The following is a 17,177-nucleotide window of genomic DNA, read 5'->3' on the forward strand; positions in this document are numbered from 1 at the left end:
TTTTTTTGAGTTATCCTGGTTATATATGCAATTATAGATTTACCATACACTCAAGGAGTCTCATCCCATTTTAGCTAAAAATTTCTTTTCTGCTGCAGGTTTGTACGTAAGACTTTAAACTCTGTATGGGGAAAGATGATGTATTCCAATATAGTGTTTCAACAGAGAGGGAAAAATAAAGAAATCTCTTAAAAATTCTGGCAGTTTTGTTCAGTAAAGGTTTTTTTTTTTTGATTTTTTTTTTTATCAAAATGTACCAAGGAGTAAACTTCAAAGAAATCAGATGATGCATATAAAAATAGTTTTCAGTGGCTCTGGAGAGAAAGAAATAGCAAAAATAAAAGGAAATAAATGAAGAAAAAAAGAGCAAATAGTTTCTTTTTTCTTTCTTCACATCACTGAGCATCCTCTAGAGGTTGTTCTGGGATCCCCCTAAAATAAGACAGACAGTTGAACTCAATTCTTACTAGCTTTTGCTATTTAAGCCTAGACTCTGGTTATCATCTCAGTTTGTTTTTTTTTTTGTAGTTTAGTTATATTCAGGGAACATCACAACTATAGAGAGTGAACAGCACATGTCACAATCTACTGTCAGGATTAAGACACTGCTACTCTGGCTGTGGTTTTCCAGGATGGGTTGATTGGTCAATCTCCACACTTTCATCACTGATACAAGGTGACAACTGAAAATTGTGATGTCATTAGCTTTAGAACAGGAAGTTCCTTCCTTTATTTCAAAGGATGCTTCCATTTGAGAGAGATCTATGCTGCTATAGCTGCTTCTTTGGGTAAAAAATAAAAATAATAATAATCTGGTTTTGTTGCTTTATACTACAAATACACTGCTCAATACCCTGGAGACAAAAAAACAACCCAAAACTTTTTAGAACTCAACTTCAAACCTGCACAGAATGATTCCTTGTGAAAAAGAGCTACTAATGGCCACTATCAGGAGAACAAGTTGCTTGAGTTTGAAATAACTTTAAAATATTTTCTGATATCACCTGTATGAAGTATCCTTCGCCATTTCACTCTGCTGACTGCTGGTCAGTTTTTTCACAGTACTTAACTAAGGGTTATGAAAACATATAGGTGGTATTATTAAGAAAAAACAAGTTTATTTCAAATGTAGCAAGTATATACTATCAGAAAATAAACCAATAAGCTGAAGCTTGCAGCAGCAGAAGCTCTCCCCATTTTCTGTTTTTTAGTGGTTATATTTCCCAATGGTTTTATTCTGCTTACAGCAAGAATACCACAGACTTTTTTTTTTTTTTTTTTTTAACAGAGAAGGAACTACTAGAATGGGAGGAACACTGACTGCTAAAACTAATCTTACTAACCCTAAAAATAGTCTATGTCATTGCAATGCTGTAAATCTGTGATCTGTTACATACTTCCATAGACACCCTGGCATCCTGACCTGGCATCAGCCACTGCTTAAGCTGTACTGTTATTGATTCAAGCAGCAATTCCTGGAAGATTGCTCACATCAGACTCTCTCTGTGCATTGTAGTAAGGCTGCAGGGTTGCATGCCATTCTGGGATCAGCCTCTGCAAGCATCCATTGGAAAAATGGACCGGGAAGCTCAGAGCTGGCAAAATTTGAAGGGACTCCCCCTAAATCTTATGCCTGATTAATCCAACCAAAAAGGCACAAGTTAAACATTTGGTCTGCATCTTATTACCTGTTGGTTGAAAAGGTCTTCCTCTCCAAACTCTGCTTCATCCTCTTCCTCTTCGTTCTCTCGCATGACTACTGATTTAGTAACACTTCTCACTGCAACTTCCTACACAAAATGATAGATAAAGAGAGGGTCAGTAGTCTCTCTCATGTTTTTGCTATTCCATAAATATAATAGCCCTAATAAAATTTCGGAGGATTTAAAGCAACTTGCCCTAGATTTAATGTTAGCTATGCAAGCAAATACTGGTAATATCCTGCAAACCACAACAACATTCCTATGCTATCCACTGAAAGGCATGGTAATGTAATTTAGCTTGGGAATTTTCTTTCATTACCTAGGGATTTGAGAAGCAGCAGCCATGTTTCAGGTGGTCATTAGTCAATTTTATACAAGCTCATAGCAGACTCCGCTAGGAGCTGTCTGAGACATATCATGATGTGAGACACTAAAAATTTCTCAGTATGATTACACAGCATTGAGAATATTCATAATTTCTACTAAATATTCTATATTAATTGCATATATCAGTTATCAGGACTGTCTTCTAAATCAAGCACTAAAAAGAATTCTAAAACCCCAGGAAGCTTTCGGTATTACTAAATTATTTTTAACACTTCTTAGTAGCAAGAAATTCTTCTGTACACTTGCACCCTTGAAATCATAGGTGCAAACTTCTACCTGTGAAAGTGTCACCCTAAACATACACTTCTAAGCAGGGATTCTAAACGTAACCACAGTGGGAATGGACATGGATTTGAAATTCTTTCAGATTCAGTTTAACCACTTCTTTTTGAATACTAAGTCAGTTAGCCTTCTATTTGTACAAACGACTGTCCATCCTACTTTATCCTGTGCTGCTGGTCCAGCACAAAGTGCTGCCACAGAACTGCCAGCAAGAAAGACAGCATGGAACTGATACAACTGTGTTCTGTTTCACTTTTCTATTTCTATCAGATCACTGGGATAATGGCGCATTTATGAACAGCCAAAGTAGATCCTCCCGTGCAGGAGTCTTTGGCAGGGATGGTTTTAAGAAATTGGGTGTGGGCAGATGTAGGACAATTCAGAATACACAAGAACCTGCGCCAAATGAAAACTTCTGATATACTTCCAACACTGAAAGGACAGCGATCTTCCTACATTAATATTTATATTGCACCCCAGAATATTGTAGGTACTATGTAACATAACTTTGAATTGCCAGCAAAACTTAGATTCTCAAATTCCAAACAAGTTCTCTGTTAGCAGGGTGTTTTTCTAAAATAAGTTGAAAAAGTCTATGGATGTAACCAGGATGATGTCGCTGTTTTCCAAAATTTCCCCAAAATCTCAGAGTTCCATATAGATATTCAATTATTTTCAGTGTTATAAACAGTCTTATTTTAGAAGACAATAGGGGAGAACTTAAAATGAGGATTTTGTCATCGTCATGTCGTGTCTGCCCCTCCCTCCCCCTTCCCCCCACCTCTTAAAGAGTCTGGGAGATAACCCAGCCCACAGCTTTTTTTCTACAGACACAGCCTACCTCTCCTTCAGAGTTTACGAGGTATGTGCGAATATTTCCACCAGTGCCCCAGCTGGCTTGATTCTTCCACACGAGTACAGAAGGGGGGCTATGAGATACACCTGCATCTGCACCCCAAATCTAGTGAGAAAGACATTCTGTAATTAGCTATTCGTACACATTTTATTTTTAAATATACCGAATCCCCTAATTCTCCTTGTTTTCTCTACATACCACTTTTGTTTCTGAATTCCAATGGCAGTTTTACCCTTTTACCTACACCATTACTTGTAATACGATATTATTCTCAGTCTACCACAAAAAGTAACACTAGCCATAAAAAAAAAAGAGAGAAAAAAATTGTACTTAATATTCCAGTCATCAATGCTTTTCCAAATACACAAATGTCTCCTACCACTGTCTCAACAACGATCCTGTATGGAGCCAATACATAAAACGGAGCCTGTAGTGTATGAATTTGATCTTTTATATATATATATGAGCAATTGATACTTAAGTGTAAATAGCTGGAACTGATTAAAAGAAAGCCATTTTTTTATTCTGAAAGAACATCTGTTGCAGACTTAAAATAAACCACAAAATTATTGAAAAGCAGCTGTTCTACTGCAGTCAAGGCTAAGAACATCTAGTCTTAAACTTAACTAAGTCTACTAGACTGAGTGAATGCTCCAAAACATTCCTATTTCATTAAAAGGTTGAGCAGGATTAGCGTTCCAAACCTGGGCAAAGGTGTTTGAAAATAAACAGCCCTTGACCTGGCCCCTCCCCCCCCAAATACCCTTTTCTTCAACTTTCTCTGTGCCTGAAATGGTCTTAATTACTGAAGTGCTAATATAGAAATTCATTTTCTTATCTGCATTTTTATAACTGAAATCCTGCTCCTCTAAAGTGAGATCTGTGAAATCAAGTTATATACCAGATCAGACTGTACCAAACATCAGATTTACAACTGCCACAAAAATCAACAGAAGAGTATGTTATTGACATACTGCAAGTATAACTTACTGTTACAGTCTGCCCAGCTCTGAGGACATACTTAGGAGTAAATTTGTAAGCAATTTCTTCTCCATCTCCAATCTGCCTTTTCAGTCTCCAGTTACCCAAAGACTGATCCTAATGAAGAGAGTCATAAGGTTATTTAGGGTGAGCAAAACAGAGCAAACAGGCATCAGAGCTTTCTCTAGGTCTTTTTGTTATTAAAATAATGTGAATATTATTTATTTATTATTTATTCATTTACATGGTTCTTAGATATCTGCATTCTAACTTGAAAGTATTTTTTTATACCCATTAACAGTCTGAAGTGTAAATCCCGCAAGGTCGTTCAGCAAAATTTAAAAAAATACACATTTCACACAAAGAAGTTCTGCTAGAGCCATCCAGGCTATTTACATGAGCAAGGTACCAGTACACATGTTCAGACATTTGGGACACAAACTATGTTCTCTTCCTGCAACAAACATTACACTCATGCTAGCACACTGTAACATTCAACTTTCAAATGCTCCTGTTTATTACTGCAGGATGCTGCCCCTGCTCTTCAAGTGACTCCACCTGCTTGTGCTACGAAAGGATGTGGAGCATTTCACTTTAGCTCCTCCTCCTTGCTTTCTGCGAATTCTTCCGACACTCACCTTCTCAGAGTTATTCTTAAGTTGAACGTATTTGCCCTCCAGGTCTATCTCTTCTATGCTGATACTTCCCGTCGCTGAAGCTTGCTGGGACATTTGGAAGCTACTGCTACTACTGCTGCCACTAATACTTCCAGTGCCAATTCCGCTTGTTCCGCTGCCTGAAAACTCCTCTGCTTCAAGACGTTTTCTCTTGCCTCGGGAAGAGCGAACAAGTGAAGTACTGCTACTGCTGCTGCTGGAGGTAGCCCGAGAGACTGTAACACGGGAGGAGGGACTTGGAGAGAGCTTCAACCTTAACACAACAAAGCAAGCATTTTAATTAACTCATCCAGGGAACTACACAAAAAGCAGTAATGCTACAACATACTCCATAACCAGAACTGTAATACGACTCAAGGCTGAAAGCAGCCTCACTGTGTGTGTCAGGAAGACTACTTAAGAGAAGGAGGGGGATGGTGGTGGTGTGTGCTATTCATCCCTGAGAAATTTTCTGGTAGTAAGATTGTGTGACATGGAAAGCATCACTAGTGAGAGCAACACAGATCACTTAACCCCCCCCTCCAGTATATCTACTGCTAAACACACTATTTTTGGGCCACATCATTTAAAAAAAGGAAAACACAGAAGTATAAGCACTTAAATAAAAAGGACATGAATGTCAAGCACAGAATTATATTTTCCACTGTACTCTGAGACTACTATAAAACCCAAAATAAAATAAAAAGCGTTCAGATGAGAACACTTGCAAGTGTTCCATGCAACACATTGTACTGTGAAGCCAATATGACTTCAGTGAAACAAAATCTGGGCATTACTGCTGAAATGGTGAAAATAAGCATCAGAAACACCTCCTAGTCCGAAGAAAAGAATGCGGAATCTATACGTACCTTTCCTCTTCTCCTTCCAGGAGTTTTCGGTAAGCACTGATCTCCATGTCCAGTGCTAATTTAACATCAAGCAGTTCCTGGTACTCTGTAAGCTGCTGCTGCATCTGGTCCCTCATTTCTGTCATTTCCCTCTCCTTTGCATCTAGCATCTTCCTAAACTTTTCCCGCTCACCAGCCATCATTTCCTCCAATTCACGAATGCGATCTTCTGCAGCACTAGCCTAGATAGACAACACAATGGAAAACTCAGTTGGCGTCTATGTGGGTACAGTAAAAAAAAAAAAATTAAAAATTCATCTCCCTCCCAAAGGAGCATATCAAGCTTTCTCTCTGTAAAATTCATAAAATATGAAGGAACAGAACTGTTAATATATACAAACAATACAGTGCTCTGTATCAGAGATGAAAGCAAATTTAGTCCCTTTACCTGTTTCTGAAGGCCAGAAAGCTGGTAGCTGAGAGTTTCTATTCTCATGCGAGCCTCCTTCAACTCCTCTCGAGCTGCACCAGCAGCTTTGTCATTTTGGTCAGAGGACAGTTTGGCATTCTCCAGCTGGAAGGCAAGTTTTATACAAGTCACTTGCATTGAGTTAGATAGCCTGCAAATATCCTTTCTGTAAAAATTGGAAGCTATTTAATCTTAAATAATTTTAAATGGAAATCTGGTAAAATTACGGCAAGAACTGTGTAACGTTAAGGAAATGCCCTAAGGACCAGAAAAACTTATTTCAATCTATTCCCATAGGATTTGCTTATGCTGTTAAAAAAAAAAGTCTATTAGCCCTTCCATTATACAAGCAGCCTTATAGTTTCCAAAAGCTGAGGTTCATGTGATCACACGACCTGTGCGTTTGTTTTAAGAACAATCACACTGGCTCAGAGCAAAGGCTACCTTGTTCACTGCCTGGTTCCCTGGATGCCCAGGGACTAGGCTCAATAAAATATTCCATAGGAATTACATCTCAGCTGGCCATTTGCAACTCGGGGACTTCCTAAGCCAGAGACAGTATTTTTATGCTACTATCTCATGGATTTTTCAGGCAGGAATTTGTCTCTGCTTTTTGAATTTATGGGGCAAAGAGTTTAGCTATGTATTAATGAAGAACAACCTCCTTTTGTTTCTTTCGAATCTGCCACTGGACATTCACTGTTCCTACTTCTATTGAAAAATAATAATCAATCACTCCTCATTCACCTTCTCCATGGTATTTATCCTTTTACAGACATCCATTTTATCTTTCCCTTTCTCAATTCATCTCTTTTCCCAGGTGAAATTTTATTTTAACTTCCCTCATGCAGGACTTGTTTCATATTCTTAATTGTCTTTGTTAGTATTCTCAGTATTACTCTGTACTACCTTTTCAAGCTGGACTAAAACTACCCACAGCACTTCAGATGACATCCTGCCCCAGAGGTAAAACAATGCTTTTGGTTTTATTCTCTTTCTCTAATAGTTGCCAACATTCAATTTGTTTTCAGTGTTTGTTAATTTCACCTAAGAAACAAGCCTCATTTCTCCTGGCTAATTTTAACCAAAGCTGACAGAGCAACAACTGAGCTCAAAGCTCATGATAAGTTTCATCAAAGTAGATAACTAGAAGAAGCATCCTTTTCATGCCTTGCAGCTGGAGTTCAACAATTCTGCTACACACCATGGAAACCACCCAGGAACTAAACAACCCCAATTCTAAGAACAGTTACAGGCAGAACATGTTCTTCAGCCACGCAACAGAAAGCTTTATAAAATTCAATTTTCATTAGCTCTGCTGTTCACAGGTTTCTGAGGAAGGAAGAAAACACACATAGAGCCTTCTTTAGACCAAGGGTTTTGAAGGAACTTCAAGTCCAATATACATGACTTCTTGTAAAGTTTAAAATTAAAAATTAATTGAATGCTGACAACCATTCACATCCTTACAGTCATGCTGGCATAGTGCAAAATCCTCAGATTTAGAATTTCTATTGCTTATTATCAAAGGTCATGGTCAGGCAAGACGTAAGCTTTTACCCAAGACCCTCTCATCCTGGAGAAGCTCAGTAGCTAAACTTAACAACCTGCTTTGACATCATATTCTTTAACATCTCAAGCTCTGAGCAGGGACACATCTTTATCCAGAAATCCACAGAATGAAGCTCACAGCTAAGCTTGTTTTTCCCTTGTGTGGTGGTACAATCCCGCCGCCCTGCCTTAGGCCTCCCAATACTTGGTCTCAATTTCTTCCCCACCCGGGCTACATGATAATACAATTACAATGACGAGACGTAATGGTCTACCGTGAAAGAAAAAGTGTGGAGAGCAACGGACTAGAACACTATGGCAACCCCTTAGTATAATCTGGTTCCCATAGCTCCTACCGTTTGAAGGTGGGGAGTAATGGAATAGAATACTATGGCAACCCCCTAATGTGCATGGTTCCTATGGTTCCTACCGTTTGAAGATAACTACAATAACGAATCACTTCTGTCACCATATGGATTGTGGCTGCAGAGAGGGGGGTACCAGGACCACAAGTCATAGCAGGTCCTGGGCTTGCATAACGATGGAAAGTACCAAACTACTCCATTGTCTGAGCTGGGCTGGAGTGGAAAAGTACCTGACGGAAGTCAATTATCTCCGATCCTGTAACTAGCAATTCTAGTAAAGACCCTTTGAGCTCTTCTGAATCACAGCAGGCTGCAGCCAGTATCTCCCCTGAGTTGGGACGTTGCTCAGGCAAAAACCTCGAGGACTAGAAGGCCAGGGAGAGACAAGCCCCCTTGAGCCTCAATTACCGCCCATTGAGGAATGTCGATGTATTGTATTTAACTCAAGAAAAGAGAAATTTTAACTAAAAGCTAGCCTCTCTTTCATCCACCTCTCCACTTACATGTTTATGATAAATACACATTACCTTTATGGATGTGGATGTTCTTCCATTTGTACGTGCACACGTAGGAGTTACAAGGGGTACCCACCAGCTCGTTGAGAGTCATGCGATATTAAGAGATGTTTTATCTCAGCAGTTACAGACTGGCGTGTGTGTATGAGCACATTTATATGCTTTGCTTAGATGTATATGCATTGATTTGAGATCTGTGCTTTTGCCCATATGTGTATGTACTGATTTGGGATACTTTATAGTCAGTTAGTCTGAATTTCACCATCTTCAAATCTGTCAGTCACTGTTTAGTTACTTTGTTAAATCACTTTGTAAGCCTTTAAATCAGTTAATGATTAAGTGCTGCTAAAATTCAACCTCTTGATCCACCTAAAGTCACTAATAAATGTTGAATAGCTGCTAAATCATAACTGACTCAAATACTTCCATCTGCGACACCTTCACATTCCAACTTCGCCCATAACCGTCACCTTTTATGAGATGAAAAAGCAGCTTAAATTTGTTCATACCCCTGTTCAAATCTCATAACTTTTTCATTCTCAAGTCTGTACTTTGCAGACTTCTTTGTTTTCTTTTTCTTTAGTTTAACGAAGCATTTTCTGCCCTGGATCATCTTTGGACTGTGACAAGTCAATCCGAATATCTCATTGTATAAAAATACCGTATGTTCCTAACTTCTATGAATAATGCCAAGACTGCTAACCATACTTGATTTTGGTTTTCAGTATCTCTTATCTATATTGTTGCTGCTGTAAGAAATAGTTAAGTATTTGTAGAGCAATGTTTCTCAGGCTGTAAATCATCAAACCAAAGAATTCAAAGGGAGTCTTGGTGAAGGGTGGGGGAGAAAAATGTTAGCAGCACCATAATTTCTCCACCACAAATGAATTAGAAGTGGCTGTAATTATTGGCAAGTATTTTCAATAACCAGAAATCTGGCAGCTGCCTAATTCCTTCACGTAGGGCAACAAATACATATATAAAACACACCAACAAAAACAACACCAAAAAAACCAAACCCCACAAAAACCCCAAACCCACAACAAACCTGTAACCTGCAATTGTACCAACAACAAAGCTGCTACTCCTCCCATGTTCCCAGTGCTGGATGAACTGGACTTTGCTAACTCTGGATTTGCAGAGGTGCGACAGATACACTTGACTCCTAGTCTTAGTTTGGTTCAGGCTGACTAAGGAAAACTGGCCTCACATCTTTGGGGTGAACTTGCAAGCTGGAAAGCTCCTGGGTCTCTTACAAGGGAGTGAAGGTGTCTTGAAAAATATTCAAAAGGTGGCTCTGAAACCCAAAAGTGCAAGATAACCAAAGCAAAGAACAAGATACCAGAGCTAAACCAAAGACATCTATCTTTTCTATACTATTGACTGACAGCCAACTACTTCACCCTATCAATATTACCATCAAGATAAGCCCAATCTGAGCTCTCCCTGAACGGCAGCTGGGCTGCACACCAAGTGACTCTCCCCTTGAGCAGGAACAACTCTCAAGGTTAGAGATTCCTTAGCTGAGACTAAGAGATCCTTCCTTAGCCAAGGCAGAGAGATCCCTTACCTGTGACAGATCCTCGGTAAGTGACTAACATGCTGAGTTAATAGTTAATACTATTACTAATCCATGTAGCTACTCCATGTTATTATAAACGTTGCATGGATAATTCCATTAGACATAAACCATTGACCAAGTCTGAGACTAAAACTGGGCCCAGCTGCACCTAGGTTCCAAAAGGAGTTTATGAAGCAAAGGGGTCCACTCTGAACCTCATGACTCAACAGGAGGGTTCTCCTTACTCTTTGCATCTCTGGTCTATGTGTGAATCATTCTAACTCAATTTTCCTTTGTATGTTCCTTCCATGCAGTAATATAAGGTGAACCTTGCCAAACTTATTGAACCTTGTCAAACCACTGCTAAACTTTCTTAAATTCCATCAAACTTATTGAACTCTGTCAAATTCTTATTTTACCTCAATAAAACATATTGCTGCTTCTCTCCTTTGAGTGAGGTGCATTCTACTCATCCACAACAAGAAGCAGATAAACCAAAAGAGTGCAAATATTTAAGAAGTTTAAGAAGCATTCTTCTGGATTAAATTACTCCTATATTCATATTTCCCCTCCACTCTGCTCCGGTGAGATCCCACCTGGAGTACTGCGTCCAGCTCTGTAGCACCCAATGTCAGAAGGACATGGACCTGTTGGAGTGGCTCCACAGGGGGACCACAAAAATGATCCAAGGGCTGGAGCCCCTCTGCTGTGAGGACAGGCTGAGAGAGTTGGGGTTGTTCAGCCCAGAGAAGAGAAGGCTCTGGGAGACCTTATTGCAGCCTTCCAGTACTTAAAGAGGGCTTAGTCCAGCAGAGGGTTACAGAGATGATCAAGGGAACCTCCCTTATGAGAAAAGGCTGAGAGACCTGTGTCTGTTTAGCCTGGAGAAGAGAAGACTGAGAGGGGATCTATCTATGCTTGTAAATATCTAAAGGATGGGTGTCAAAAGGATGGGGCCAGACTCTTTTCAGTGGTGCCTGGCAATGGGACAAGGGGCAACAGGCACAAGCTGGCACACAGGAAATTCCATCTGAACATGAGGAAAAAATTATTTACTTTGAGGGTGACAGAGCGCTGGAACAAGCTGCCCAGAGACATTGTGGAGTCTCCTTCTGTGGAGATATTCAAAACCCGCCTGGACACATTCCCGTCCAACCTGCTCTATGTGAACCTGCCTTGGCAGAGCAGTTGGACTAGATGATCTCCAAAGGTCCAACCCCTACCATTCTGTGATTTGCGATGACAAGATAGATAAGGATGGACTTTTTAGCAGAGCCTGTTGCAACAGGCCAAGAGTTAATGGCTTCAAACTAAAAGAGGGTAGATTCAGACAAGATACAGGGAAGAATTTTTTTTATTTTTTTTTTTTTTAATTTTGATGGTGGTGAAACAATGGCCCAGGTTGCCCAGACAGGTGGTAGAGATGCCCCAGTCCCCGGAAACATTCCATGCCAGGTTTGACAGAGCTTTGAGCAACCTGATCTAGTTGAAGATGTCCCTTCTCATGGCAGGGGCATTGGACTAGATGGCCTTTAACGGTCACTTCCAATCCCAAACCATTCTATGATTTATAGACCATGGTTTTCATCACCAAAGCTGGTCAAAAAAGGTCCAATACCTTGCCTGAAGTTTCCCTGCCACCAATGAAACCACAACTGCATCTAGTAATTTTCCAATCCAGAACTAGCTTAGACCACTGAAATGCGATAAGGTTTACACACATTTAAAAAAGTATTTGGGCTAGTAAGAACATTGCAAAGGCCACAGTAAGAGTAAAGTGATAATGCAGCCTTAGATACGGAGCACCTCTCAGTATGTCCATTAGTCTGCAAGCTCACTGCATCCTGGCAAAAGCCCATACTGAAACGCAGCCATTCCCCAATCTCTCCAACGCATCCCTCCAGCTTCTCTGAGCCAACACATTGCACCTATTGCAAGTCTCTCCACCACCTCCATTTTGGAGGAAGAACTGGATCTACTGACATCAAGGAAAAAAACCCTCACAGCAGAAGACATTGTTTCATCAGCTATTGTGTGACAGCTGCTATTCCCACTATGTCCTCTGCTGTGACCAACAGTTCCATGTGTTTTCTTTAAAATTGGGCTTTGCTGGCTAAAGCTATTCCGAGCTATTACCTCTGGCTATAACCTCCCTGGAAATGCACCTGCGCACAGCGCCAGAGGAGGTGTCTGAACACTGGAACAAAGCTTCTTCATATTGTAACTACTTGTCTCCTTAAAGACAGTAGGGCTGATGGAAACAGTCTTATCTCACCACCTGGACTTCCTGTCAGACAGTGCTGTGGGCAGCAGTAGTTACCTTAGCCTGATAGGTCTGCTCAAGCTCCATTTTGTACAGTTTGACTTGTTCATCATGTTGATTTCGCAGATCCTCCAGGGCCTGAGTCATTTTGGATTCATACTCCTGTTGGCGACTAGTGTCCACCTCGACCAAACGATGTTCATGTCGTTTTCTTGTTTCCCTAATTTCCTACACACACAAAAAGAAATGGGGACAAATTCCCACATTAGTACAAGCAACTACATTCAGACAATTAACTAATTCAGTGCTAATTATTCAGTATATAGGAGCTACATTACTGAAGGCATTTAGGCCCAAGAATTACTGCATGTACTAACAGATGCAGGTTACTGTTCTCATTTAGTAGGATACAATTCTTAACAGTGATTCGACTTAAACTGTATATAGTTATTTGTAAACCTGTTTTTAAGTAAGGAGCTGTTTTAGGTTACAAAAGTCAAAATGGGGAGGGGGGAACCATAAATTTTTACACAGCAGAGAGATTCCATGTGCTGCACAAGTCCCTTCCTTCTCAATATACATCCCTACATTACAATAGCAATCTACAAAGTCAAATAAAAACAAACACCTTTTGTGACCATTAGATATATTGAAAAAGTAATCACTATAAAGAAAGACTGCATCTTCAAATTTCACATTTAAGTACATGCAGATCTTCTCTTTTTCTGTATACTGTATGACCCCTACTCATTAGATTTTGATTACGTTAGTAATAAAGCAGCAACCCAAGCAATCCTGAAAACATAGGGTTTTTTTCTGGTCAGAGTTTGTACTAAGAAATTTCTGGGTTTAGAGAAGTATGAATGCTCTGTGCCTAGAACACCAGTCCCAAACTAGTAAGGCAAGACTTACTCATGCTGTTACTCATGCCGAGACCTGGCCAGGCCTGAATGTATGGTATCAGAAAGAAACAATTTCTCCCTTCAGGGCAGGACAAACAGGGGAGCGGTACTGAGTGCTGGGAGGATGCCTGAAGGTAGCAGTAGGGCCAAGAGGAGCAATACCAGGCAAATGAAGCAAGGCTCACTTTGCATGCCTAAACTGGAGTCATAGCAGGGTAACACAAATTCAGCACGACTTTACACGTTGTTTTGCAGAAATGCTCTACATCTAAAAATAGACTCTTAGAAACACACCCTTCTACTCACAGCAATGTGCCCTGATGTGATCTGGAAGATGCTTTCCCTTCTGCAGTGAATTTTTATGCCAAGAAAACTAGCAAGCAACAGTCTCTCACTAACTGTAGGCAATGACCCCTTGGAGGGCACAAAAATATCGTGGGGGACTACACAGCATCAGGTGAAGGGCTGAGCTGATCTCACAGTTCAACACCACTAGAATAAGCAGACTTCACTTGCCACACTCCAATCATGACATTCTAACTCTAATAGAGCTTTGGACCCTTTACTGAACCAAATGCATTCACTAACCTAAAGCAAACCAATTCCGTTTTCTCTTTGTTGAGCTGGTCCATACAAAGATCAAAGAGCTCCAGGGACGGTTAAAGGAACACCACCACTTCAGTGTGGCAAGCTTTAAGATTAGTTTCTGCTGTCTCATTTAGCTTCACCTTTAGTCAGCAGTAACACAACTCTCCTCAGGAAGCACAGTTACTTTAAGACCCTACAACCAAGGAAGGGTCTGTTATTGCAGTCGCATACAGCAATCCAACTACTCCAGGGCATGGATGTGAGACAATTGTCAGTACAACTCAGGGACGTCTACCTGCTTGGTTGGCTTCTTTGCCCTGCTCCAGCCCATGTCCATAGCCACACAGACCTGCCCCATCCCTTAATCCAGTCTGGGCACTCATTTCATTCCATGGTAAGACATAACTCAGCCACTAAGCTCACAAGAATTAAACTCAGCCAAACCCCCCCAAGTATTTTACTAATTCATCGGGCTGAAATGGTTTGGTGTATGGTGAGCCAAACATCACAACTAGCATAGGTGAGATGAAGGGCAGAAGCATGTGGCAATTGCTCAGCAGCCACTAATTGAACGCAGTTGCAGAAAAACCAAAAGGTCAGAGCTGGTTTTCACAAGATGGAATAAACTGACATAACACTTTTTATCTGGTACAGACAGAAGGTCGTGCTTCCCTTTCCCAACACCCACCTGTGCGTTCCCACTATTTACTTTATAAAAACTCTGGTCCTCACTAGAACAACAATGAGCCAACTCAACTCACTAAACAGGCAGTAAACCACCCTTGCAAGAAGCAAGGTAATTGCATGCTGTTCTTGTCAATGAAAACAGGTTATAGTCAGGTCCACCAACCACCAAAGCTGGTGCAAGTAAGGAGCAGTGCCATGCAACCAGGTCCAGAGAGAGGGAACAAGACTTTGCCTTTCCCACAGCAGTCTGCTACTACATTAGCTCACCTGCCCATGGAACAATACCCTTGTCACTTGACTCTCATGCCAGCTCTGCCAGTGATTTACCACATAACTACTGCAAAACCATTAACTGTTTTATTACTCAACCCATTTATAGCAAGGATAATACCGATTCTCCCTACCTGGGCTAGTTAGTAATTGCTTATAGTCAGTTTCAATAAAAGCTACATAAACTTCAGACTATGATGAGATTGCTAGATTGATAATACCTCCTCAAACACATTCTTCCTGAAATCCAGGTCCTCTTGCAAGCTCTGGCACCGATTCTCCAGATCCACACGCATGAGTGTCTCCTTCTCCAACTGCTTCTTAGCCACAGCGTGACTATCTTCAGCCTAGTAAAGAATTTTAAAGATAAAGATGTAATTTTGTCTGGATCCCTATTTCCCACCCATAATCCATTTATGTTCTTCATTTGACATCTTTGGACCAGTTATTCACAACCACAAATCTAATGTCAAGCCACTGATTTTCCAAAAAATAAAACAAACCCAAACCAAAAACCCTCAAAAAAACCCAGTGTGCGTGTGAATATTTAAAATAAGTTTTCATGGTTTTATACCAGTTATCCAAAATACAGGATTATTTCAATACAGTATGATAATTGAGCTGAGGATTATTAATTCCTCAAGCACAATATGTTGCACATTCTTCTTGCCAACGTAGTCCCACTGGGTACTCCAATGTAAGTTTAAAATTATGCAGCACCTTACAAAGGATAACATTTAGTAACCTGGTATCTCACGAATATGGAAACACCAGAAACTGGGGCCAGTTCTCCTTAATATTTTTATCAATGGTCTGGATGAGGGGATCAAATGCACCCTCAGTAAGTTCGCAGATCAATGGTCTGGATGAGGGGATCAAATGCACCCTCAGTAAGTTCGCAGATGACACTAAGTTAGGTGGGCGTGTTGATCTGCTTGAGGGTAGGATGGCTCTGCAGAGGGATCTGGACAGGCTGGATCGAAGGGCTGAGGCCAATGGTATAAGGTTCAACAAGGCCAAGTGCCAGGTCCTGGACTTGGGTCACAACCACTCCATGCAGCGCTACAGGATTGGGGTGGAGTGCCTCAAAAGCTGCCTGGCAGAAAAGGGCCTGGGGGTGTTGGTGGACAGCCAGCTGGATATGAGCCAGCAGTGGGCCCAGGTGGCCAAGAAGGCCAACAGCATCCTGGACTGTATCAGGAATAATGTGGTGAGCAGGACTAGGGAAGTGATCATCCCCCTGTACTCAGCACTGGTGAGGCCCCACTGCGAGTGCTATGTTCAGTTTTCGGCCCCTCACAACAAGAAGGACATTGAGGTGCTGGAGTGTGTCCAGAGAAGGGCTACAAAGCTGGTGAGGGGTCTGGAGGACAAGCCTTAAGAGGAACGACTGACTGAGGGAACTGGGGTTGTTTAGCCTGGAGAAGAGAAGGCTGAAGGGAGACCTTATCACCCTCTACAACTACCTGAAAGGAGGTTGTAGAGAGGTGGGGGCTGACCTCTTCTCCCTGGTGACAAGTGATAGGACGAGAGGAAATGGATTCAAGTTTTGTCAGGGGAGGTTTAGATTAGATGTTAGGAAACATTTTTTTCACTGAAAGGGTTATTAAACATTGGAATAGGCTGCCCAGGGAGGTGGTGGATTCACCATCCCTGGAGGTGTTTAAAACAAGGGTAGATATGGTACTTACAGACATAGTTTAAAGGTAGTTTTGTCAGGGTAGGTTGATGGTTGGACTTGATGACCTTAAAGGTCCCTTCCCACCTTAGCAATTCTATGATTCTATGAAAAGCTTTCTTGACTAGCAAAATTTCTAAAACACCATGTTGCTTTGGTTTCTTACAATTCAGTTTTATATCCAAGAGGGGCAGGCAAGGGTTCAGCGGTAAGCAAACTGGATCAATGATGTTGAGACTATAAACTAGCCACAAAGAAAAATAATGATTTTTACAACACACAGCCTCTCCTGTGCTACGGCAAGGAACCATTTGCTGACATACCTTAGCAAGTTGGGCACGCAAATCTGCCACCTCCGCTTCCAGACTGCGTTTTTCATTCAGGACAGTATTGAGTTCTGCTTCACTTCTATGGAACAGCACTTCAAGATCCTTAATGCGACCCTGAGCCACAGACAAATCTGCATCTTTCTTCTTGTAGCTGAAAAAAAAAAAAAAGTAGTTATATTTATACGTGGGTGCACACACATCTTGAGCATGTCTTGATTACAACTACAGATATTTTGTTATTATACACATTTTATTAGGATTAGCGTACCACTAGATGGCTCCCAGA

General features: G+C 40.9%; 1 protein-coding gene across 1 annotated transcript in view; it reads right to left on the reverse strand.

Annotated features, from left to right (window-relative positions):
- The window catches only part of LMNB2 (lamin B2), a 54,600-nt gene continuing 37,423 nt past the window's right edge, over positions 1-17,177 (reverse strand). The window contains exons 4-13 of the mRNA XM_009880611.1: positions 16,886-17,042; positions 15,106-15,231; positions 12,495-12,665; positions 6,162-6,287; positions 5,735-5,955; positions 4,848-5,139; positions 4,219-4,326; positions 3,214-3,333; positions 1,689-1,790; positions 1-432 (exon numbers count right to left, since the gene is read on the reverse strand). Of these exons, the coding sequence (XP_009878913.1) occupies positions 391-432; positions 1,689-1,790; positions 3,214-3,333; positions 4,219-4,326; positions 4,848-5,139; positions 5,735-5,955; positions 6,162-6,287; positions 12,495-12,665; positions 15,106-15,231; positions 16,886-17,042 (1,465 nt within the window). The 3' untranslated portion in view covers positions 1-390. The remainder of the gene's footprint in view (positions 433-1,688; positions 1,791-3,213; positions 3,334-4,218; positions 4,327-4,847; positions 5,140-5,734; positions 5,956-6,161; positions 6,288-12,494; positions 12,666-15,105; positions 15,232-16,885; positions 17,043-17,177) is intronic.

The sequence above is a fragment of the Charadrius vociferus genome, unplaced genomic scaffold (assembly GCF_000708025.1).
Source record: "Charadrius vociferus isolate BGI_N301 unplaced genomic scaffold, ASM70802v2 scaffold702, whole genome shotgun sequence".
Classification (NCBI taxonomy): domain Eukaryota; kingdom Metazoa; phylum Chordata; class Aves; order Charadriiformes; family Charadriidae; genus Charadrius; species Charadrius vociferus.